This window comes from Herpailurus yagouaroundi, unplaced genomic scaffold (assembly GCF_014898765.1).
Source record: "Herpailurus yagouaroundi ecotype Mexico unplaced genomic scaffold, PumYag 142, whole genome shotgun sequence".
Lineage (NCBI taxonomy): Eukaryota > Metazoa > Chordata > Mammalia > Carnivora > Felidae > Herpailurus > Herpailurus yagouaroundi.
In genome coordinates this window covers 46,344,800-46,370,548 of record NW_024412397.1, presented here as the reverse complement: position 1 = coordinate 46,370,548, position 25,749 = coordinate 46,344,800, and the positions used below count along the sequence as shown (strand labels likewise).

General features: G+C 36.8%; 1 protein-coding gene across 5 annotated transcripts in view; it reads right to left on the bottom strand.

The window, feature by feature from the left end:
* The window catches only part of SS18 (SS18 subunit of BAF chromatin remodeling complex), a 90,058-nt gene extending 74,625 nt beyond the window's left edge, over window positions 1-15,433 (bottom strand). For 2 of the 5 annotated variants that reach the window (XM_040479192.1, XM_040479189.1), the window contains exons 1-3: window positions 14,758-14,893; window positions 12,075-12,151; window positions 3,769-3,853 (exon numbers count right to left, since the gene is read on the bottom strand). In XM_040479192.1, coding sequence (XP_040335126.1) covers window positions 3,769-3,853; window positions 12,075-12,151; window positions 14,758-14,826 — 231 coding nt within the window. In that variant the 5' untranslated portion in view covers window positions 14,827-14,893. Of the gene's footprint in view, window positions 1-3,768; window positions 3,854-3,961; window positions 3,999-12,074; window positions 12,152-14,757; window positions 14,897-15,265 lie in introns of those variants that run through there. The other 3 variants (XM_040479187.1, XM_040479191.1, XM_040479188.1) reach the window with 3 other exon arrangements.
* Between the last annotated feature and the right edge of the window lie 10,316 nt (window positions 15,434-25,749).

The following is a 25,749-nucleotide window of genomic DNA, read 5'->3' as shown; positions in this document are numbered from 1 at the left end:
AGACATAAAAATCTTGATCAAAATTTTAACAAACTGAATACAGCAATTTTTTTTAAGAGACCAGGACCAAACCAAACCAAACCAAAGACCATTATTACCAAGTGGGTCATGAAAAGCAGGTTAATTACAAGAAGGCAAGATTTACTACACATTAAAAAGTAAATCAATGTAATTCACCACATTAACAGATTAAAGAAGAAAAAATTTATGACCATCTCATTAGGTACAATAAAAGTATTTAATAAAATTTAACATCCATTCAACATATAACTCAGTACAACAGAAACAGAAGGGAACTTCCTTAATCTGATGATAGGCATCTACAAAAAAACTATAGCAAACATCATACTTAATGGTCAAAGAGTGAAAGCTTTCCCTTTGTGATCAGGAACAAGATAAGGATGTCCTCTATCACCACTTCTATTCAGGAATGTAGTGGAGGTCCTAGCCAGAGAAGTAAGGCAAGAGAAAGAAATAAAAGGTGTAAGGATTGGCAAGAAAGAAACAAAACTCATTATTCACAAATATGTTCGTGAATACAGAAAACAGAAGGCATCTACGGAAAAACTGCTAGAAATAAGAACTGAACAAGACTGTGAAATTCAGCATCAATTGCATTTCCATGTAAATAGCAAATGCAGTTAGAAAACTTAAAAAACAAAGACTCTTAAAATAGCCTCAAAAAATATGAAGTGCCTAGCAGTAAGTCCAATGAGAGATATGCAAATCCTCTGCAGAGAAAATCTTAAAACTCCACTGAAAGATATTTAAAGGACAAAATAAATAAAAATACGTGCAACGATCATGATTTGAAAGCCTCAATATTGCAAAGATATAAATTCTCCCCAAATTAATTTAGAGTCAAGGTAATCTCAGTGAAAATCACAACAGGATTATGTTGAACATGCTGATGTTTAAGCATATATGGAAATGCAAAGGACCAACAGCCAAGGTATTCTTGAAAAACACAAGGAGTAAGAAGTTTTCTAACATACATCAAGATTTATTAGACTATGACAAGTGTGACAAGATAGTGGACTTTATAAAAACAGACCAATGGGATGGAATAGAGATCCAAGACCCACACATATATGGACACCTGATATATGATATAGGTGGCATAACAAAATAGAGAAAGGTTATTTTGTTTTGTTTTTCCAATAGATAATGCTGGGACAGAGATCTATCCAAATGGAAACAAATGAAATAAAACCCATTCCTCATACCATTCACAAAAATAAATTCTACCTAGCTGGTAATCAAGTCCATAATAATAATCACATAAATTACTTCTGATTCAAAAAGAAATTTATTGATTATCTATTCCTAGTGGAATATATCTTGAGGATGAGCACCTTATTGTTAGTGGCAACCTTGGTATTGTTATACCGAAATTACTTTATATGTGTAGTAGCATAAACCAAATAACTATAATAATATCATTAAGGTACCAAGATTTTTAGAATAAGACAGAAAAGATAATACATAAAATCAAAGCTAACTAAAAAACCTTTCCTGAAGGGAAATATCACTAATTCAATACTTTATTTCTTTTTCTAAAAAACGTGTTTACTAGTTCTGTCCACCAAAAATACCTAGAAACAACGAAAACCCAGTAATAATCAATGTCCCAAACATCTAAATTGTGGTCTCTAAATATCAGTTCCCATTGAAAAAGTACTGCTTGAATAAATGGCTGAGGCAGAATAGCTCTGGGGCAGAAATAGTCAGCCTGATAGCTCTCCCAATTCCTAAAAGAAAAGAAGCTATACAAGAATACCGGAATCATGTCAGAAGGACACAAGAGCCAAATGAAGAGGGGATCACTGACCAAAGATGAGATAACTTGCAGTATCATAAAGAATGACTGCAATGGACTTAAACCCATTAAAAATATAAAAACCTGTACGTTTAGATGACAATAATAAAAAAAAAAAACCACTGGTCACTTTCACCAATTGCCAGGGGCCAAATGGTTATTCTAAAAATTGATAAGAGGATAGAAGCCAGCCTTTATCATGATTCTCATATAGGGACTATTTCAGGATAATCAAATACTTAATGAAAGGAAGTTTTTCTTTTTAAAAGAAGTACAGCTAACAAATGTAAGAGGAACTGTACAATTAGAAATTCATCATTCTGTGATCCCAAAATAAAATAACAGATCTGATCAACAAGCACCAATGACAGCTAAAACCATTAAGGGAATAGTTGATGGAGAACTTTATAATAGATTGATCAGGCTGTACTCATCGATCAATCTTAACATTACTAAAAATGGAAAAACCAAAATGTTCCTCCTGATGTGATACAATAGACAATACACAGCACCATCAATGAAATATTCCTAACACAAAACTAAACCTAACCCTCATCAAGCCTCCCTACCCAATTTTCAGTTTGTAGGAAATAAGAGATGAAATGGAAGAACATGTTAAAGGACCATGAGGATACAATCAGCCAAATCCAGAATGTGAGAAGCTACAAAATATGCGACCCAGTTTCTTCAACAAATAAATGGAGAATAAAAAAGATAAACTGATATAGATTAAAAGAGACTTAGGACACATATCAAACCAATGCAACACGTGGACCTTGTTTGGATTCTGCAGCAAACAATCACTAAAACATTTGGATGTTTTGGGGAATGCAAGCTGGTGCAGCCACTCTGGAAAACAGTATGGTGGTTCCTCAAAAAACTAAAAATAGAACTACCCTACGACCCAGCAATTGCACTACTAGGCATTTATCCACGGGATACAGGTGTGCTGTTTCGAAAGGACATATGCACCCCAATGTTTATAGCAGCACTATCAACAATAGCCAAAGTATGGAAAGAGCCCAAATGTCCATCGATGGACGCATGGATAAAGAAGAGGTGGTATATATATATACAATGGAGTATTACTCGGCAATCAAAAAGAAGGAAATCTTGCCATTTGCAACTACGTGGATGGAACTGGAGGGTATTATGCTAAGTGAAATTAGTCAGTCAGACAAAAATCATATGACTTCACTTATATGAGGACTTTAAGAGACAGAACAGATGAACATAAAGGATGGGAAACAAACATAAAATAAAAAGAGGGAGGGGGACAAAACAGAAGAGACTCATAAATACGGAAAACAACCAGAAGGTTACTGGAGGGGTTGTGGGAGGGCAGATGGGCTAAATGGGTAAGGGGCACTAAGGAATCTACTCCTGAAATCATTGTTGCACTATATGCTAATTTGGATGTAAATTTTAAAAAATAAAAAATTAAATAAATTAAGAAAAAAACATTTGGATGTTTTTAAGATAATCAGTGAAACTTGAAGATAGGCCGGCTATAATAAGAAGTAAGGAATTTTGATTAATCTTATTGGGTGGAACAAGGGTTCTTCTCTGCCATAGATGCATACTGAAGTATTTACCAGCGAAAGCATAGGATGTCTGGGATTTGCTTTGAAATACTATAAACTTATTCATAAATTATTTGTGCAATTACAAATTAAAATAAATAAATAAATTGGTAGGCAAGTGGGTATGTGGGTGAATGGATGGATGGGTATAACTTTTTCAGGGAGGGAATCAATTCCAGGTGAACTAATTCAAATTAAATACGAAAGCAAAACAATAAAGCTTTTAGAACAAATAGAAGAATACCCTCATGTTCTCAGAGGGCAGGATTTACTAAACAATACTTAAAAATCACTGAACAAAAATGTGTTATACTATACATAACTCTATAAAGATGGTCTACTTTACACTATTTTAAAGGTACTTACTGCTGGTAAAAGAGACTGCATATTTTGATTAGAATCTGCTATTGTAGCAAGGTAGACCAAGTTCGTATGCAACATTTGCTGATACCTATTAAAACAAAACAAATATCAATATTAAAAATAATTTTCTTCCTATCTGCTTAAATACAAATAGCATTCTAATTATTTCTCGAGTTTAATAAAAGATTTATGTTACCTGAACATCAATAGCACTTCAATTTTTCCTAGTTCCTCTGCAAAATAATTCCAAATAATAAATACATTCAAAGATAATAATAAACACAGATCTTACCATTTGCTAGATACTGTTATAGTTGTCTTATATACCTATATATTTTATCTAGTCCTTAAACTAACACTATAAGGTAAAAGTTCATATTTTCTCCATTTCACAGGTGAGGCAACTGAGGTTCAGAAAAGTTAGTAACATGTACAATATTAATGTTGTACAGCTTAGTAAATGGAATTACTGAGAAATGTACTGGCTCTATACATAGTACATGTGCTTTTAAAAAAGAGACCTAGAATGAAAGAATTCAACAAAACTGGTATGTTTATTCCCTTCCCTCTGCCATTTTCATGTTGCCAAAAACTTCACAGCCAACTACAGGCAACACGCTCTGCTAAAAATGTCAAAAAAGAGGTAGGAACCACACAATTTTTTCTTCTCCTGCAGCAGTGACCAATAGTTTATGCCTGCTACAGTTATACTGTCCATCTATTGGGGCTCAGCATATAGAGAAGACAATGAACAGGTGTCTTCAATTACATATATACATATTCATATATGTATGTATGAGACAAAATAATTACATATATATATATATGAAACAAAATAACAGGACACCAATACCATTAAGAATTTACTTTTAAAAATACAGCAAATTCTCACTACTGCAATGAAGTGGTTAAACATGTTCATTGTGATCTTATGAATTGGTTTTGCTAACCTTCTGCAAATTAGTAATGATCCAGTGACTAGTGTTCGTCAACCCTCCAAATATAAACTTAAATCCTATACCAAACTGTCAGGCTGTTTTAGAAACTGAGAAACATTAAATACAAGTTAAAATAATAAAAATAAGATAAAAGAACTTGATTCAGCTAAATAAAGTCCTCTAATACAGATCCCAGATGAAGTCATTCTCTAGCTATATAAGGAATCCTAGTAAAGTTTTTGCTGCATTATTTTTTTCATTAGAACTGGTTTCACTACTTTTTTCTTATTAGAGAAAAAAAACCTTATTTCTCAATTACCTTAAATTTTCCTGACAAGTTTATGTTCTTAATTTTTTTTTAATTTATTGAGGTATAACTAAAATACAAAGAAACACATATTTAATTTGTACAATTTGATGAATTTGGACATATACAAACACCTGTGACTACCATCATCACAAATCAAGATAATAGACATACCCAACACTTCCCAAAGTTCCTTTGTTTCCTCTTGTTTTTGTTATTCTTGCTTAAAAATAATTTAGGCTGTTAACGCTTCTCCTCACATATTACCCTATGTTGCTCAATCAGAAAGCATGTTTGTTATAAGGACCAGAAATGATTAAATTGTACTGATCTATTCACAATGGTTAATTATGTTGTCAAAATTCTTACAACAGCACTAACAGGCACCACTAGCTGGAACTATTTCATTATTCTGTAGAGCTCTTGAATGGAATTTAAGATACAGGGTTCCCAAATCTTGTCATTTTTAATTAGAACATATAACCCATTTCAAAGTCTACTCCATGAGGTTTTTCTTTTCTTCTCTGAGTATTAATATGGCTTTAATATATTCAGATATGAGATTTGCTGACCACCCTGCAAAAATAAAAATAACAAACCTTACTAAGGGACTATGGTTTCCTCTAACTAACCCTTTAAGGAAAAATGTTAGTCATGCTGATTAGTCCTTAACAAGTCAATGTTAAAATACTGTTAAATCTAATCTGCCAAGGTCTTAAAGCCTCATTTGTAAGATAATGAGAGAGTTAAAGTAGATCTCCAAAGTCCCTTATGGTTCTAAATATCTATAAATAGAGCATCTATTATGGAGTACCTTAATTTTTAAGCCATTTCCCCAACCTAAATCTTTTTAACGTTCAATTTTGAAATCATTTTAAACTTACAGTTTTAAGAATAGTATAAAAAACTCCCAAATATCTTTCTCCCATACTCCCCAATCATTGGCATTTCACGTCTTCCTCCATATCTAAACACACACCAATATACACACACATGCAAGCACACACTTTTTTCAAAACCTTCTGAGAATCAATTACAAACATAATACTTCTAACACTTCAGTGTCAACTTCCCCAAAACAAGGAAATTCTCATATACAACCACAGTACAACAAATTAATGTTGATATTAATTAACTGATAATTAATTTACATTAACTAATTAATTAATTAATTAGGACAGTAATATCATCTAATCCACAGAACCCATTCAAATTACTCCAATTGTCCCAATAGCCCTAAATCTTTTTACTTAATATAAGGTATCTTACCAATATTCAGTAGGTTTTCTTTTTTGTAAAACTGCATTATTTTTACAGCATTCATCTAATAAGCTTTTTCTAAGATCATTCAAGACTCAAAGATGAACAGTAATGAAAAGGTAGTATATATACATATTCTCTTACAAGTTTGTGTATATGTCACCCAAAAAGCAATAAACAAATATTCCAGAAGAATTTGGCTTCAGCTGACCCCAATGAAAGGATAATAAAAAGCAGATTCTTCTACAAATACTAAAGAAACATTTTCCTAAACTTCAAACACTATTACATTTATCACTGAATTAGTATTACTTTAATGTACATGCTTATTATCTCTAGAACAGTCTACATTAACAAAAGAAAATTGAGTGCTGATAAGGGCAGATATAAACATTTCAACATTTTACACTGGATGATGGTAACTTCCTACTACACACTCACAGACATTCCAGTACACCCGTAATTGTTAACCTATTCCATGAGAGGCAGTTACACTTCCCAAAGATTCCACTAAGAACCACTCCACCAATTATCTTGAACAACATAAAATAACCACTGTTAAATTTATTTATGTAATTAAAAAATCCGAGAAAGTCAGATCTCATTTTTAACAAAAAACCTTCACCAAGAAACTATGAAGATAGTATTTATAATAGAAATATAATTTATAGAATAAAAGTTATCTTCCATAATGGAGATTTAAAACTAAACTCTTTTACATAATGATTATTACAAAATTTTTGCATGAAAACCACTTACAGGACCCTCCGAAAGTTGCACCCATGACAAAACACAAAAAAATAAGGGCCGATTTAAGTAAATATAGAAGTTGATATAGAAAATGCTCAAATCAAACACTACCATAGAGCAATAATAATAATAATACATTTAATACATTCTCACACGTATGTTATCAGAATTTAAAGAGAAGAGGACCTGTGCATATGAGCTCCATAAGTGATTTACTAATTTTATTCAGTGTACCATGACTGTGTGTGCGTGCATGTAGATAAAAATACAGCAATATATACAAACATGCTATTGGTGAAAAATCTTTAGGTGGTGAGAATACAGTATTTGAGATCTCATTTTTATGTTATCTGTGTTTTTTAATTTTCTACAATTCATATGCTGCTTTCATAAAAATACTTATTTTATATTTTAAAAAGTTTCAGGCAAAGTTATCACATCTTAAGGAATTGTTTAATTAAAACTGAACTACCAATTCCCAGATGCCTGTCATTTATTCATTTCCTCTTCATTTTCCTTTTCCTTTTCCCAATGCAAGAAAAAAGAACATTTAAGGTTGAGACAAGGAATTTTTTTCTCTTCACTCACAAAACAACACTAACAAATTGAAAAAGAAAGACTAAAGAACTCTAAGAATGAAATTAAATCTATCAGGAAGAGCAAAGTATAAGACTATCTAAATCAATTTAAGCCCCATCTGCACAAAATACATGAGAAAATGAGCTCTATTCCAATATGCAAAGAAGGGGGAAATTATCATTATACACAAAAAAGCTGAGAACATAAAGAACAAAACAGTATAAACTTTTGCTGACTCAAGTTGGAAAATTTGATTCTAGATCAACACTTCCCATCCATGTCATGTATAGCTGGGTCCTTTAAGAAACTCAGTCAGTCCTATACCACAAAATCCCTTGGCTATCTGGAAGTTTAAAAAGCCATACGTGAAAATAAGTATTCTAATCAGAACCTGTCAACTTTTATTATCCCATGGCTGATCTGAGGTAGCGAACTCCTTCCTACTGATTACTATCCATAGTTAAACTAAGGAAATAGATCAGCTAATTATTTTTTAAAGAACATTTTGAAATAAGGGCACCTGGCTGGATCAGTCAGAAAAGCATGTGACCCTTGATCCTGGATTCAGCCCCACATTGGGTGTAGAGATTAATTAAAAATAAAATCTTAAAGAAAAGAATATTTGGAAATTTTAAACAGATATGAAACAACATACATAAAGTAATGAAAATGGTCATATAAAATACAAAACGTACAAGTGACTAGAAAATAAAATATCCTAGTACTCAGACTTAAGTTTCTAAATATCATTCTCTAAAATACAATCAGGGCTTTGAAGAAATGGGTGATTCCAAACTGGGAAAGGAAAAAGTACAAGATGAGCCTAGAACATTTTGTAGTGCAAGAAAATAAGAAAATGCTCAAAAAATAATGGATGCTTACCAAGAGGTCATCTTGAGGGGTTCTAGTGGCCAACATCAGAAACAATTTAAGAAAGAAAAGAGAATTACATATAACCTAAAGAATATAGTTAAGAACCCTTAAGTCCATTCAGATATAAACGAATGAATGGAGGCAGGAAACGAGAAATTTTTTTCTTAAAATGGGATTTCAAATAAATGTAGAAGGAATGATGGACTTAGTCACCATTTGGCAACCACCACAGTAATAACTATTTCAATCAAGAATCCTTGCATGGTGGGTGCTAAAATTAATGTGTGAAAATATGAGAGGAAAGAAAGGGAAAGTACGAAACAGCTTATGTGTGTCTCAAGGTATCTCCCCAGCAAGATACACATATGAATTATAAAGAAAAAAATAATAATTTCACAGCGGAGAAACTGGTATCATCCTAATTGATTAAAATTCTCACAAATACTGGGAGGAAATTCTTATTCCCATGGCTCCCACTCATATGGCTACTTAAGAATACCCTGAAAAGGACACAACATCGTTTCTGTGATGCTCCTGCCAAAAGTGCGTAACATGAATCTAACCAAGGAAAACACCAGTCAAACCCAAAATGAGGGACATTCCACAAAATAACTGCTATGTACGCTTCAACAACATCAACAACATGAACAATAACAGATTGAAGACTGGTTCCAGATCAAATACTTAAGGCATGTGACAATTAAATTAAACATCTGATCCTGCACTGGATCCTAGACCAAAAAAATATATATACTAATGGGACAATCGGCAAAATTTTAAACAGGTCTGAAGTTTAGGTAACAGTATTGCATTCTTAATTTTAACGACTATACTCTGATTATTTAAGTATCTGTGTCTGTTTTTATAAAATACACACTGAGGTAGTTAAAGATAAGAGAATCATGGCTGCAACTTATTTTCAAATATTTCAGAGAAACGATATGGAGAAGAAATGAATGATATGGGGGGGGAATGAGTAATAAGGCAAGTAAGATAATATGTTAACATTTAAGGAATTTCAGTGATGGGCATAAGGAATTTCTTACACTGTTTTTAAAACTTTTTTTTCTAAGAGTTAAATTATTTCAAAATAAAAATTTTTAGAAAAAAATACCACTTTTCACCAATCAGATGTGCAAAATTTTTTGAAAGATGACTAATATCCAGTGCTGGCAGAGGGTATTGAAAACCAAGCCTCTGAAACCTGGCTAGGAGAAAGCAAACGAATACAATCTTTTTGCAGGGTAATTTGGCTATTAGGGATGGTCTCTGACCCAGCCATTCCATTTAGAAAATTCTAACCCATTAAAAATAGTGCACTTTGGGGCGCCTGGGTGGCTCAGTCGGTTAAGCGTCCGACGTCGGCTCAGGTCATGATCTCACGGTCCGTGAGTTCGAGCCCCGCGTGGGGCTCTGTGCTGACAGCTCAGAGCCTGGAGCCTGTTTCAGATTCTGTGTCTCCCTCTCTCTCTCTGCCCCTCCCTGTTCATGCTCTGTCTTTCTCTCAAAAATAAATAAACGTTAAAAAAAAAAAAGTGCACTTTGTGCAAATGCACAAAAAATGTTTGGAAGGACAGGTACTAAACCATTAAAAGTAGTTACTCCTGTGGAAAGGAGAGAAGCCTAAGAATGGAAAGTAAAATGTGACTTGCTTTAACGTCTATAGACTTTTACACCCTATGATGTCCTTTCTACAATGACTTTTTACATGACTTTTTCATTTCAAAAATGTTAAACAAGAAGGAAAAAGACAAAGCAACCATGAGAGACTCAAAATTAGATAAAGCATGAATGAAGGGATAGCAAAAGTCCAACACAGCAGGAAGGCCCATGCAGAGCCAAGAGCCAGGGCTGTTGGGAAAATCTACTTGGGAACTGACCAGTGAGATCTCTAGGAAAGACAGATGTCACAAAACTATGGTGAGAATAAAATATTCTAGAGCTGTGTTGTCCAACAAAGCAGTCACTAGGTAGAATGAAATGTGGCTGGTTCAAAATGACATTTTAGAGTAAGACTTAAAAGGAATTTCAAAAAACTAGATACAAACAAGAGTGTAAACTATCTCAATATATACCGGGTATATATATTGGGTATATATTGGGTAGCTCAGGTACCTTGGGTAGCTCCATCAGTTAAGTGTCCAACTCTTAATTTCGGCTCAGGTCATGATCTCACATGTGAGTTCGAGCCCCTCATCAGGCTCTGCACTGATAGCACAAAGTCTGCTTGGGATTCTCTTTCCCCCTCTGTCTCTGCCCATCCCCTGCTCATGCTCTCTCGCTCTCTCTCAAAAGAAACAAACTTTAAAAAAATTAATAATAATAATAATATATTTATACTGATTATGTACTGAAGTGATAGAATTTTGGAAATAATGGGTTAAGTAAAATGTTACTAAAATTAATTTCTCTTGTTTCTTCTTACTTGTTTAATGTGTCTTACCAGCAAATATAAAATTGCATTTGTGGTTTGCAATACATTTCTACTGGACAGTGGTATTCTAGAGACTTTTTAAAAAAAATTTTTTAATGTTTATTTATTTTTGAAAGAGAGAGAGAGAGAGAGTGGGGGAGGGGTAGCAAGAGGGAGACACATAATCTGAAGCAGGCTCCAGGCTCTGAACCGTCAGCACAGAGGCCGACAAGGGGCTTGAACTCAAGAACCACGAGGTCATGACCTGAGCCAAAGTCAGATGCCCAACCTACTGAGGCACCTAGGAGCCCCTTCTAGAGACTTTTGATAAAATATTCAACTTGCTCCACTACATCAGATTCTATTAAGGATACCATTTATTTCCAACACATCGCTTCAAAATAACAAGTTTGGTTCTTATGAATGATAACCAATTCTCTATTGCTTTGCTTTCTTAACCACATATATGGATGGTAACTATTCTATACATGTGAAGATCTAACTTTTCCACTGATCAGGCAACACACAAATTTGAAGTCATTATTTTACAATGCAAGATACCTTTAAAAAGAGAAAGAAAGATACCCACTGCATCCCAAAGAACAAATTTTTCTTTTGTAAAAATCAGGAAAAGTCATTAAAATGTGTGTATGAACGTTCATAGAAGCATTATTCATAACAGCCAAGAAATGAAAATGTCCACTACTGATGGATAAATAAAACATAGTATAACCAACCACACAATGAATAATTACTCAGTGATAGAAAGGAAGTAGTCACGTACACTTCAACGTGGATGAATCTTGGAAAACATGCTAAGTAAAAGAACTCAGTCAAAAAAGACCACATATTGTAGCATCCATTAAATGAAATGTTCACAATAGGTAAATCTTATACAGGCAGAAGGCAGATTAGTGGTTGTCAGGTGGTGAGGGATTAGGTGGAAATGGAAAGTTACTGCTAGTGGGTATAGGGTTCTCTTGGAGATGATGAAAATGCTCTAAAACTGACTGAAGTAATAATAATACAACTCTATGAAGATACTACAAGCTTTGAATTGTACACTTTAAAACAGGTGAATTGCATGGTATATGAATTATATCTCAGTAAAGCTGTTATTAAAAAGAAAAGCAAAAAGTTAACCAACACGGAAATACGAAAACAAAAAAATTTTTCATATCATTCTTACTGAGAACACTCTGAGGTCTTTCCTTTATTCTGATAGTCCATTATACACTGAATAAGATGGTTATTTTCATCCAACATCTGAAATAAAATTAGAAAAAGTTTATTGTAAATCCAGTGCATCATGTTAAATTTTCAAAAATCTTTCAGATTTCTAGAAATGTTTATTCATAGGAACTGAACCCATTCAAGTCTTCTCAATCTTATTCTACACCTCTGGAATGATATGTTTAATCAACAATTTTTGAAATAATTCTATTCCAATTATTCACCTTTTGAATTATTACCTGAAGCCCAGAAGAGGTTTCTTTTGTATTCAAACATTTTATTACCTCGACTGCCTGTAATAGAAACCTTAGCCTGTCCTGACTGAAAGGTAAGGGTCTAAGCTGACTTTGCATCATTCTTATGTTTTGCAGTAGTAAAGAAAAATTTCGTCTTATCCACAATGAATACATGAAAACGCCAGCCCATGAGGCTTGAGGAGATAGCTGGCTAGTTTCCCTGTGTTATACAGTATGGTTCTATGATTCTCCAAATATGGAATAATCAACTAGATAATTTATAAGCATGTACAATATTTATTACAGACTTTATGAGCTTACCTTAAAATTAAGTCGTCCCAAAAGTTTAAAAACAAAGCACGTATCGATTTATCATTCTATAGTCTCATAGCAATTCAAAGCAATATTGGATTTAAGGGTCAAATAATTCCTCTAAACAAGGTGGCATTGAGGAAAGAATACTGATGTAGCAATGAGAAGGCCAGTTAGTTTTAGTGCCAGCTTTGCAATCCTTTGCAAAGCACTTATGATTCTAGAGGCTCAGATTTATCTTAAGGTCAAGGGACAGGAGTAGATGTCCCTCCTGAACTTGGCCCACATTTCCCAAATTCAATAAGCATAACATAATACCAAAATCACTCTATCTGAATAATTTAATGTACCTCTTTTAAGTAAAAAAAACACAAAAATCCATTTAACATTAATTGTGACTTTCTTCCTGCATATGAATAATTTTCACTTGCTAAAAAAAAAAAAAAAAAAGAAAAAAAATACTGACATCCTCTTCCAAAAAGTGTACTTATGTCTTAAATAGAATCACTGGATGCCAAAAAAATGTGTCTTTAAAATCCATTAGTCCAGTCTAATGATTTCACAACGTATCTTCTCACTCGATTCCTCAACCTAACAAACTTCACCATTAGAATATATCTTCTCATTTCTAACATCAATCCCTCACACTGTAAAATAAGGCACTGAATTTGGAATCCATGTTCTCTTCTCATCTGAGAATGAAAACTAATCTGCATCTCCTGAATTAATCACCAATAAACATCTTAAGATGTATGGAAGAAAAACTTTTTGGAAAACCAACCCACCCACCAACCTCAGAACTCTTCTACAGTCCAAAAATAAAAGTAAAAAGTGAATCCCTCCAGAAACCTGTTTTTCGTGTATGTACTTGCAGCTGATTGCCAGCCTGCAGACTTAGCCCAATGCACTGTATGAATGCACTGCATCTCCAGGCACTGACAAGCGGGTTTGTTCATAAAATAAAGCAACAGTTGGGCAAATGTCAAATGCCACACCAGAAAGAACTTGACAGTGAACAGAAGCCCATTAACATAATCTACTAGGCATACATCGGTGCCCTGACTGGTACGAAAAGTTGATTTTTCTTCAACTTCCGTCCTCATCCCCGTGTATACAACAAAACTGAAATATTTAAGGTAAACTGCTAGATTTAGAAAGTAACTTTTCAAAGTCTGGCTGACTAAAATTGAGAATACTGTCTTGCTCATAGGCAACACGGGGTAGCGGACAATAAAGAACCTTTGTGTCCCTAACTGGCAGTAACACAGCAGCGACAGAGGCACTACCCTCTAAAAAGGGACGCACCTCCCCGACTATTTATCACGACTTCTGCAATAGGTCACGATTATCGGACTGTCTCCACCACTAGACTCCAAGTTCCATGAAGGCAGGGACCATGGCTCACCACCGTAGCCTCAGCACCTAGAGTAGGCGCTCAGTGAGGATCTCCTGATGTACACGGACAGGGAGTGAATCCGGGAAGGAGAGGAGAACTCCGAGGGTAACCCCGAAGTCCAGGGGGCCCTCCTTCGCCCGCCCCTCGGACTCTTGCAGCGTCCCCCCTCCCCTCCAAGTTCTCCAGCGAGCTCCCCAAGTCGGCCGGAGTGCGCAGCGCAACGGAGGGCGGCGACCCGCGCTCCGACTTCCCCTCGGCCTCCCGCGACCCGAGATCGTGTGCGCGAAGCAGCCGCGGCGCGCTGGGCGGGGCGACGCCTAAGTAACTCCGGGGCGACGCGCGGGGCCGCGGGGGGCGCCGGCTCCGACAAACAGCCGTTCCCCGCGCGGCCGCTGCCGCCGGGCGCACGCGCCCCGCCGCCGGAACGCCGCCCCATCCCTAGAGAAATCCAGCGGCGGTTACTTTGGCTTTTGTGCCTGTAGGAAAGAGCCCAAACGCGCTAAGGACTCCGTGGGAGAACCGGTTCGCCGCCTTCCGCCACCCACTCAGGCACAGCCCGCGGCTCGGGTTCCCACACACGACCGCCTCCCAGCAGGCCCGCCTCCGCCCCTGGCCCGGCCGACTCCCGGGCCGGCCCCGGGTGGCGCTCCCAAGGGCAGGATGGGCCTGGCATCCCCGACCCCACAAGGCTTCACCTTCTGAATCGCAGCGGGAGTGATCTCCCCCTTGCCTCGCTGCCTCGGGGCTGCGAACGCAACAGACATGTTGCCGCCGTCACCACTACGGGCAAGTCCCGAGCGCTCCGGGTGAACGGCAAACTGGGGGAGAGACGCCGGCCTCTCGGGCCGAACCACCTCGGGAATGCGGGGAGGGGGGATGCTCCGGCGCCGAACGAAGAGCCGGCCGGCCTGGCCTACAGGAGTTACTCCGGACCATAGAAGTCCTCTTTTGGCACGTTATCAGCGAGGCATTGCCTCGCAGCACTGCCCTGCTCTAGGTAGACCTCTTGTCCTTCCTCCTTTCGTGACCCGCTCCCCCTCCCTTTTGAGCTAGTGGTAGGGCCGCGCCCCAGTCCTCCCTCCGCTTCAGCGATTCAGGAAATGGTCCCGCCGCCGCGGGAGAAGGAGAGGCTGGGGCAGACCCTGTCACAGGAAATGCGAGCGGCCCGAGCCGGCCCGCCCCTTTCGCGCGGGTGCAACTTGCCTCTCTCTCCGGCGCGCTGAAGCCTCCAAGTGCGTTTCGGCGCTCGGCTCTAGATCTGGTTCAGTTTTTCCAACTTCATCTTAACCCCGCGCCCCCAGGGAAGTAGTGACCGCCCCAGGTTGTCCGGGCACGGTGGAGAGGAAAGGAGGAAGGTCAAGACCCTCAAGTTCGTGCAAACCCGTGGAGCATCTGCCGAGATGTGCAGAGGTGTGCAAGGTCTAGGTGAACGCGGATTCGCTGGTTTAAACGGCTCGGCTACGCCCCAAAGGCGCACCTCGGACTTCACAGTCTCGCACGCACACACAAGCATGCCTAACAATTTGAAAGTAAACCTGACCCCGAATCGGGAAACGAGGGCTGTGTCCAGTACTCAGGGGCAGTCGGCCAACTTGGCTAGAGAGCCAGAGGAGAATAGTTCGCCTCTTGGGACAAGCCCTTAGCAGAAAAGTGCGTTGATTTCGTCTGACTTGGATCTTTGGGATTAAGTTTTCAGATAGGACACTTTCACTCTTTTACAATTATATACTTAATGCCTTGTAAATTAGGCCCAAATTGCCAGACTTCAAATATGCGTGCGGCGGCGGGGGACCCAAAGGTCCCTAATTATGGCAGGAACACAGGCAAATGTGGGTAATGTGCTGGAGGAGGGGCGAGGCAGGTAATTCTGTAAATTTGGACTTCCATATAACACAAAGGAAATGTTTATGTAAAATGTCATCCAACACTAATGAGGCTCAAATATCAAGCCCTTCCTTTACATATAAAATAAACTGGAGGGGCACTGGGTGGCTCAGCGGGTTCAGCGTCTGACTTTGGCTCAGGTCATGATCTCTCAGTTTGTGGGTTCGCAGGGCTCCGCGGTGAGAGCTCAGAGTCTGGAACCTGCTTCAGATTGTGTCTCCCTTTATCTCTGCCCCTCCCCTTGCTCTCTCTTCTCTCTCTCTCTCAAAAACGTTAAGAAAAATTTTTTTAATAAACTGGAAAAATTAAGAAAAATGTGTATTTTAAAAAATATTTGTTTCAAATACATGCTCTTCACAAAAGGTCCTAAATTTCATTGAGTAAGCAAATGTGGGTGTATTCTGTGTGCTAGGCTTTATGCTAGGCACCTAGGATTCAACTGTGAATAACGTGGACATGGAACCTGCTCTCTTGGAGTTTATATTCTGATAGGGCTGACAGAGTAGAAACAAATATGTAAATATGTAAACTTCTAAGAAAGACTAGAAGCCTAACAAGGGACTGAAAGAATGATGAGCACTCACATGAATTAGGGTGGAATGCCTTTAAACTGACATCTAAAGGATAAAAAGACTCAAGCCATCCTAAGAATAAAGGGAAGAGAACGTATACTCCTAATAGTGTTGTCAACAAATTTTTATCTTTCACAACCCTAAGCCTTAAACAAACGAACAAAAAACCACTATTATATTTGGAGTTAATTGTAATCACATGAAATTGGAAAAACTAGAATTTAGAACAGAACCTACTTCTTGTCCACCATCAACACAGTATGTCCAACACCTGGCTTTCATCATCATGTCTTGATGTTTACAGGAAAGTACTTTAAATTGTTAAGAGCAAAATTTCAGTAGGAAAAATGAAACAATCCTACAGCTCCATTTATGTCTGCTTGGCAGATAGCACCAAAATCTTAACATGAACCTGTGGGAGTAGTCTGAATTTCTGTATTACAGTATAAAAAAAAAAGAGTGCCAAGGAGACTTACATTCCAAGGAGGTACCCAAAGATAAGCACCTTCTTTGTCTAAATTTTAGCTCCCCAACATCAGGAAAAAATCAATGAAAAATAGGTAACAGGTCAGCCAAAGGTGTTTATTTCTTCAGAGTAGCAGGTTAGGCTCTAGGGTACTAGGCATAAATAACCACAGCCTTCTCTGTGATGGCATGTGTGCCATAAAAATACCATTATTTTCTATGTCCATCACATGACATTGATAGGGGGCCACTGGAGTAAAGATCCAGCTAGAAATACAAATGATCTCCTAAGAGAAGACACTTTAAAGGGACCCTATGTTTACTCTCAAGCTTCCTTGGTAAACACGGTCAGTCAGCTTGAACTGCAAAAGTAGAAAATTCAGATATCGAGCAGAAAAGTTGTAACTTGGAGGAACCTTTTTACAATTTTGGAGTCTTTATAACTGTAAGAGCCTTGAGTTAGGGGAAAGACAGTTTGGGACACAGAGTAAATCTTGTCTCATTTGACCATTAGTTTGGGGAGAAAGGAATCCCAAAGTACAAATTGAGTGGTAGCAGATTTGGGAGAAAAAGGAGAATAAAGAGTACCCAGTACTTAGTTAAGGAGAAAACAAAAAATGAAGATGGGAAGTTGACCCAAGTCTGAGAAATGACTCTAGGAACTTAAAACTGACCTACCCAGGCAACCATTTTCCCAAACAGAAAAATCAGTCCCATTATTTAGATTCATCTTGGTCTGAGATATCTGAAGACAGAATTGAGGTCATATAACAAAGAGGTGAAAGGGTTTTTTGTTTGTTTGTTTTTTTTGTCTGAGAATAATCATAATAGAACTATACGGTGGTTTAGAATAAGTAAAATAATCTACATGAACTATTCATTCTTGATTATTCATACCAATGAATATAGACACTTTTAATGAATGTAAGAAAATTGTCCATGTTTGATTTTTCAAATGTTTCAATTTTTTGTTACATGAATTTATATTCCTCAAATGTGTTTCACCAAACTGATAAAATGAGGTGTTCCAAGAATATGCTTAATTTTAAGTAAAACTATTATCATGGCATTAAAAATTATTTCAGTTCACAAAAAAAAATCATACATGTATAGATAATTGAGATTACTTTCATCTAAGCATTTCTTTAATACATATTGTTTTATAATAATATTCAGCTAAGTGAAATAAGTCATACAGAGAAAGACAGATACCATATGTTTTCACTCCTGAGAAACTTAACGGAAGACCATGGGGGAGAGGAAGGAAAAAAAAAGGTTAGAGAGGGCGGGAGGCAAACTATAAGAGACTCTTAAAAACAGAACAAACTGAGGGTTGATGGGGGGTGGGATGGAGGGGAGGGTGGGTGAGGGGTACTGAGGAGGGAATCTGTTGGGATGAGCACTGGGTGTTGTATGGGAACCAATTTGACAATAAATTTCATATTAAAAATAATATTCAAACTATCATATTTGCTGATATTTGAAGCCCCTTTGCTGCCATAAATTCCTTGAACACGGGGAGGGGGCACAGACCAAGCCTGTTTGCTCATAATTGGGCTCAGAGCAAAACCCGTCAGGTAGTATCTTTCAAAATATTTCTGCTCACTGTCTCCATTGGCATTTGATGACTTATTTTGAGTTGTGGCTTCCACACATTTCAAGACCATAAGAAGAACAGCATATATCTATATAAGTAATCATTATGCTAGGCAAAACCAAATCACCTTTCCCAATTCTCCTCAAGACTATTTCCAATTCTCCAGAAGGTTTCATTCAAAGTAGACTATCACAAAGACTACCCAGAGCATTTCCATCTCTTCTTACATTATCAAGCATTGAATGAATTAAGGAGGAGCTGAATCAAATATATTTGGGGAGTTAATGCTATAACAAAGTATTGCTTTTCTAAAACAAGCTTTTATGTGAACCTCTATTCAATCTTAACTCACTGTGACAAATGCACAGGTTTGGAGTCCCCAGTTCTTCCACCTTTGGCATGACACCGGACACTACATTTCATATTTCATTCACCTTCCTGAAAAATAACCACCCTATCTAAAAGGCTATTAAAAATAAGTGTTTAGGGACACTACGGTGACTCAGTCAGTTGAGCATCAGACTTCAGCTCAGGTCATGATCTCACAGTTTGTGGGTTTGAGCCCAGTATTGGGCTCTGTGCAGACAGCTCAGAGCCTGGAGCCTACTTTGGATTCTGTCTCCCTCTCTCTCTGCCCCTCCCCCACTTGTTCTCTGTCTCTCTCAAGAATAAATAAACATTAACAAAAAGAAATAACAGTGTTTATTATTTATTATGCACTACCACTAAGTGACTATCTTAGACTAGACTCTTTAAGATTGTCCCAATTTTAATGGATAAAATATGTAAAAACACATAGGATATTATAAATTACTAAACAAGGATAAGATTTCTACTTAATAATCTAATAGAGAAAAATACATACTTCAAGACAAGAAATGGTCTAAAATACCTAATATGCAGTCTACCCTTAAGAAATATTTTGGCTAGGTAGCTCTTTCTGCCCATGGGTCCTGTCTCCGTGCTTTAATTGCTTTAATCAGCTCCAGACTCCCATCACTCCAAAACCCCATCAATACTAATGGCAGATATAATTATAAGAAAAAATATTTGGGGGTGCCTGGGTGGCTTAGTCGGTTGGGCGTCGGGCTTAAGTCATGATCCCACAGTTTGTGAGTTCAAACTCCACACCAGGCTCTGTGCTGACAGGGTGGAGCCTGCTTGGAATTCTCTCTCTCTCCTTCTCTCTCTGCTCTTTCCCCCCACCCCGCCCTCTCAAAATAAATAAACTTAAAAGAATAAAAAACAATTGTTTTTAAAGTAAAACTATAAAACTTCTGCAAAAAAACAAATAGCAGAGAATCCTCATGACCTTGAGTGAAGCAGACATTTCTTAGATAAGGCACAAAAGGCAAGAAGCATAAAAGAAAAATTTGATAAATTGAGTTTCATTAAAACTAAAAACTCTGGGGGACACCTGGCTGGGTCAGTTGGTACAGCATGTGACTCTTGATCTCGAGGTCATGAGTTAGAGCCCCACATTGTGTACAGAGATTGCTAAACAAAATGAAAGCTAAAAATTAAATTTAAAACTCTGTTCCTAAAAGATATCATAAGAAAATGAAAAGGCAAGCCTAGGGTGCCTAGGTGGCTCAGTCAGTTAAGCAACTGACTCTTGATTTTGGCTCAGGTCACCATCTTGCTGTTTGTGAGATCGAGTCCCACATCGGGCTCTGTGCCAATAGAGCAGAGCCTGCTTGGGATTCTCTCTCTCTCTCTCTCTCTCTCTCTCTCTGCCACTCCCCTGCATACATGCTCTCTCCATCTCCCTCTCAAAATAAATAAACTTTAAAAAAATGTAAAAAAAAAAAAAAAGAAAAGGCAAGCCATAATCTGGGAGAAAAGATAATGAATTTATGAAATATTAAAAGAATTTATATCTAGAATATATAAAGGACCCTACAACTCAATATGACAAACAACCCTACTAACAAAATGGACACAAGACTTGACACATGACTTGGAAATGATTTACGAGTGGCCAATAAACACATGAAAAGTAGTTCTCCATCATTAATCATCATGGAAATGCAAATTAAAGCCATAGTGAGAAACCACTACATACCCACTAAAACTTCCAGAATTAAAGAGTGACATCATAACACTTCGAAAAGTATGTGGAACAACTAGAAACATTCATATATTGCCTGTGGGAGTACAAATGATACAACCACATAGAAAAACAACTAGTAATTATTATAAAGTTTAACATGCAGCTATCGTATGATCCAGCAATTGCACCCTCGGGTATTTATTCCTTACCCAAAAGAAATGAAAACGTATTGCCCACACCAAGACTGGTACATGAGTATTCATAGCACCTTTGATAAAAATACCGTAAAGTTAGAAACAACCCAAATATTCAACACAAGTGAACAGATAAATAAATTATGATATATTTATGTAATAGAATACTACTCAGGGATAAAAAGGGCTGAAATATTAATATACACAGCAAAATGGATGAATCTCAAAAACATAGTTTGCATAGAAAAAGTCACACAAAAGGGAACTGTCGGTTCCATCTATATAAGAATCTAAATAAGGCAAAGTCAATTTATAGTGACAAAGTAGGTCAGTAGTTGACTAGGAATGAGGATGGGGGACATGGTGACTGCAAAGGAACAAAACGGAATGTTTTGAGATGATGAAAATAATCTATATTTTTATTGTGATCATAATTACATGGGTGTATCCATTGGTAAAAATTCATCTTTAAATTCTTGTTGATATTGCACTGAATGCCTAAATCAATTTGAGTTTGCCAATTCATGAATCTGATATATACCTCCCCTTACTTAGATCTTCATTAGATTCTTCCAATAATATTTTAGTTTTTTCTGTGTAGAGGTCTATATGTATTTCCTGGAAATATACTATACACATGATATCTTTTTTTTTTTTAAGTTTATTTATTTATTTATTTATTTATTTATTTATTTATTTATTTAGAGAAAGAGAGACCAGGGGAGGGAAAAAAGGAGAGGGAGAGAAAGAATGTCAAGCAGACTCCGCATTGTCAGTGCGGAGCCCAACATGGGGCTCAGTCTCATGAATCGTGAGATCATGGACCTGAGCTGAGATGAAGAGTTGGACGCTTAACCGACTGAGCAACCCAGGTGCCCCAGTTAAAATCTTATTTCATTTCCCTAATTATCTGCTTTTGCTTCACAGAAATATAGTTGATTTGTTTTATGTCAATCATGTGTCCATCAAGCTTCCTAAATTCACTAATATTAGCAATTTATCTATAATTTATTTTGGACTCTTTATTACATACACAATTAGGTCATGGAAAAATGATATGATTTTCATTTCTTCCTTTCCAATACTCAAAGTTTTTCTTTTTTCTTGCCTTATGTTTCTTAAAAAGAACTCCAGTTACAAAGTTATATAGAAGTGACAAGAGCAGGTACTCTCAGGTATGTTGCTGATCTCAAATTTAAAAAAAGTTCCAATATTTAACCATCAGAAATGATGTTTTCTGGAGGTTTCTTGTAGATCCCCTTAGCAGATTAAGGAAATTCCTTTCAATGTTTAAATTATGAGTCAATAAGATTGTATGAGACAGTGGATTTCGGCTCTTCGGCATTTATTGAGGTAGGGTTTATTCCCATTTCAAGAGTCAGCAAACTTTTTCTATAAAAGACCAGGTAGTAAATATTTCAGGTTTTGCAAGCCGCTTTGGCTCTGTTGCAATTATACAACTCTGTCATTTTAGCAGGAAACAATAATAGACAATATAGAAAAGAATATGCTAGTTGTTTTCTAGTAAAGCTATATTTACAAAAATAGGTATAGTGGCCAGCCAGATTTGGTTCCTGGGCAGTAGTTTGATAACTCCTGTTTTATTCTGTTAATGTGGTGAATTACACTGATTGCTTGCTAGAATAACTCAACTTAGTTGTGATGTACACGTGATGCATATTTTTTTGTATATTGCTTGTTTCTGTTTATTCTTTGCTTAGGATTTTTATATACATGTTCATGTGTGAAAATGACCTGCAATTTTCCTTTCTTGTACTATCCTCAGGTTTTGCTATTAAGATTATGCAGCTTCATGGGCATCTGGCTGGCTCGGTCAGTGGAGCATGTGACTCTGATCTCAGGGTCATGAGTTTGAGCCCCATGTTAGGCATGCAGCTTACTTAAAAAAAAAAAAAAGTTAGGGGTGCCTGGGTGGCTCGGTCGGTTAAGCATCCGACTTCGGCTCAGGTCATGATCTCACGGTCCGTGAGTTCGAGCCCCGCGTCGGGCTCTGTGCTGACAGCTCAGAGCCTGGAGCCTGTTTCAGATTCTGTGTCTCCCTCTTTCTCTGCCCCTCCCCTGTTCATGCTCTGTCTCTCTCTGTCTCAAAAATAAATAAACGTGAAAAAAAAAAGTTATACTGTTTCATAAAACATGTACGGAAGCAGTCTCCCTTTTGCTATTTCTGTGATGACTTTATGTAAGATTGGTGTTATTTCCTTTTTAACTTTTCCATAGAATTCACTAGTGATACCCCTGGGCCAAGTGTCTTTGTGGTAATGTTTTGTTTCTGGATTTAATTTCTTTAACAGATTTGGGACCGCTAAGACATTTCTCTTGCATTAGTTTTATTATGTTTTTCTATAAACCTGTACTTTTACTCTAAATTTTCCAATTTATTGGCATGAAGATCTACAAGGCCCTCTTTTCATTTTTCATATTGTGTCTTCTCTTTTTTCTTGATTACTCCTGCCAGCCATTTATCAATTTTATTAGCTTTTTTAATGGTATAACTTACAGTTTTCTTTACATTCCTCATTATATATTGTGTATTTCATTGATTTCTGTTCTTTATTATTTTCTTTCTTCTACATTCTTTGGGTTTAATAAGCTGTTTTTTAATGTAACATCTTAAGGTAATGATTCTTAGTCTTTCTCCTTTTGTTTTATATACATACATATATAATGTTTATTTATATTTGAAGGAGTGAGAGAAAAAGAAAGAGAAAGAGAGAGAGAGAGAGAGAGAGAGAGTGTGTGTGTCTGTGTGTGCGCACGCGCGCGCAAGTGGGGGAAGGGCAGAGAGAGACAGAGACAGAATCTGAAGTAGCTCCAGGCTCTAAGCTGCCAGCACAGAGCCTAATCTGACTCTGGCTCAGGTCATGATCTCCTGGTTCATGAGTTCAAGCCCTGCATCGGGCTCCACACTGGCAGCATAGAGCCTCTTGGGTTTCTTGTTCTCTCTTCTCTCTCAGTCCCTCCCTTCCTTGCACTTTCTCCCAATAAATAAACAAACTTTTAAAAAATACATTTCTTAATTTTCAAATACATGGGTGTTTTCTAATTATGTTACTGATTTCCGGCTTAGTTCTCTGGGGCCAGAGAATATATTTTTATGCTTTTACTTCTTTGAAATTTGTAAAGCTGGCTTGACAGCCACTTTTTTAAGTGTTTGATATTTGCTCAAAATGTATGTGTAGTCTATAGTTCTTAGGCATGGTGTTTTTTGTATTTTGATTTTTTTTAACGTTTATTCATTATTGAGAGACAAAGAGACACAGAGCGTGAGCAGGGGAGGGGTAGAGAGAGGGGAGACATAGAATCTGAAGCAGGCTCCAGGCTCCAAGCTGTCAGCACAGAGCCCGACGTGGGCTCGAACTCACAAACCGTGAGATCATGACCTGAGCCAAAGTCAGACACCCAACCAACTGAGCCACCCAGGTGTCCAGGCATGGTGTTTATATGTGCGTATATATTAGACAAAGGTTGTATTCCTTGAATATTCTATATTGTTTTTAATTTTTTTATCTGCTTATTTTATCAATTACCAAGAAAACTGTGTTAAAATCTCCAGCTATAATTGTCAGTTTCTCTATTTCTCCTTCAGTGCTATCAATTTTTACTTTATCCTAAATATATGGTTGGTGTTAGGTACAAAGTTAGAATTAAGTATTCTTAGGAAATTAAACCTTTTATCATTACAAGATATCCCTCAATATCTTTTGCTATCCATCTTGACCTGAAGTATACTTTGTTTTACTCTATACTGGCTCTTTTTTTTTTTTTTTTACATTTATTTATTTTTGAGAGACAGAGTGAGACAGAGTGCGAGCAGAGGAGGAGCAGACAGAGAAGCAGACACAGAATCTGAAGCAGGCTCCAGGCTCTGAGCAAGCGGTCAGCACAGAGCCCAATGCGGGGCTCGAACCCACAAACTGTGAGATCATGACCTGAGCCAAAGTCAGACACTTAACTGACTGAGCCACCCAGTCACCCCATATACTAGCTCTTTTTGCTTAGTATTTGCATGATATCTTTCTCACCCTTTTACTTTCAATTTTTTTTTACCTCTTAGTTTAACGTTTATCTCATGTTGCATATAGGTGCAATTTCTTTTTTTTTTTAAGTTTATTTATTTATTTTGAGAGAGAGAGAGCATGTGCAAGCAGTAGGAGGGGCAGAGAGAGAAAGGCAGAGAAAATAATCCCAAGCAGGCTCCGCGCTCTCAGAGATTATAAGTATTAATGTAGTTATCTTGAAGGCTACTAAAATACTATTTGCTTTCTATTTTCCATGTTGTTATATGTTTCTTTTTCTTTCTTTTTAGTGTTCTTTTTTGTTATTACCTTATTATAATAAAGTATTATAATATACATGGTTACATATTTTTATATGGTTCTCTAAGAAAACCCCAGAGATTATGCATTTTGGATCCATCAGTCTAATATAAATTAGAAATTCTACTACTTTCTGAAACAATGAAGGGAAGTTAGAATATTCAACTTCATTTGTCCTACTCAAATTATATATTGTTTTTTCAATATTTTAATACTATTTATAAGCCCCTAGGGACTATTTTATTCAGTTAATTTTTTTTTATCTTATGCATATGTTTACTCTTGATGGTCTTTATTTCTTCCTCCATCTCCAAATTTCCATTTACGATAATTTTCTTCTGCCTAAAGAACATTCTTCAGTATTTCCCTCAGTGAGTGTTTGCTAGTGACTAATCCTTTCTGGTTTTGCATGAAAAAAAAAAAAACACCTTAATTTTGCCTTCAATTTTAAAGGTTATTTTCATTAGAAATATATTATCATACCAGCTTTATAGGTATTTTCTTTTAGCATGTTGAAGGTAACATTCCATGTTAGTGTAGAAGTCAGCTGATGTGTTATTATCTTCTTTTTTGTAATATACCTAT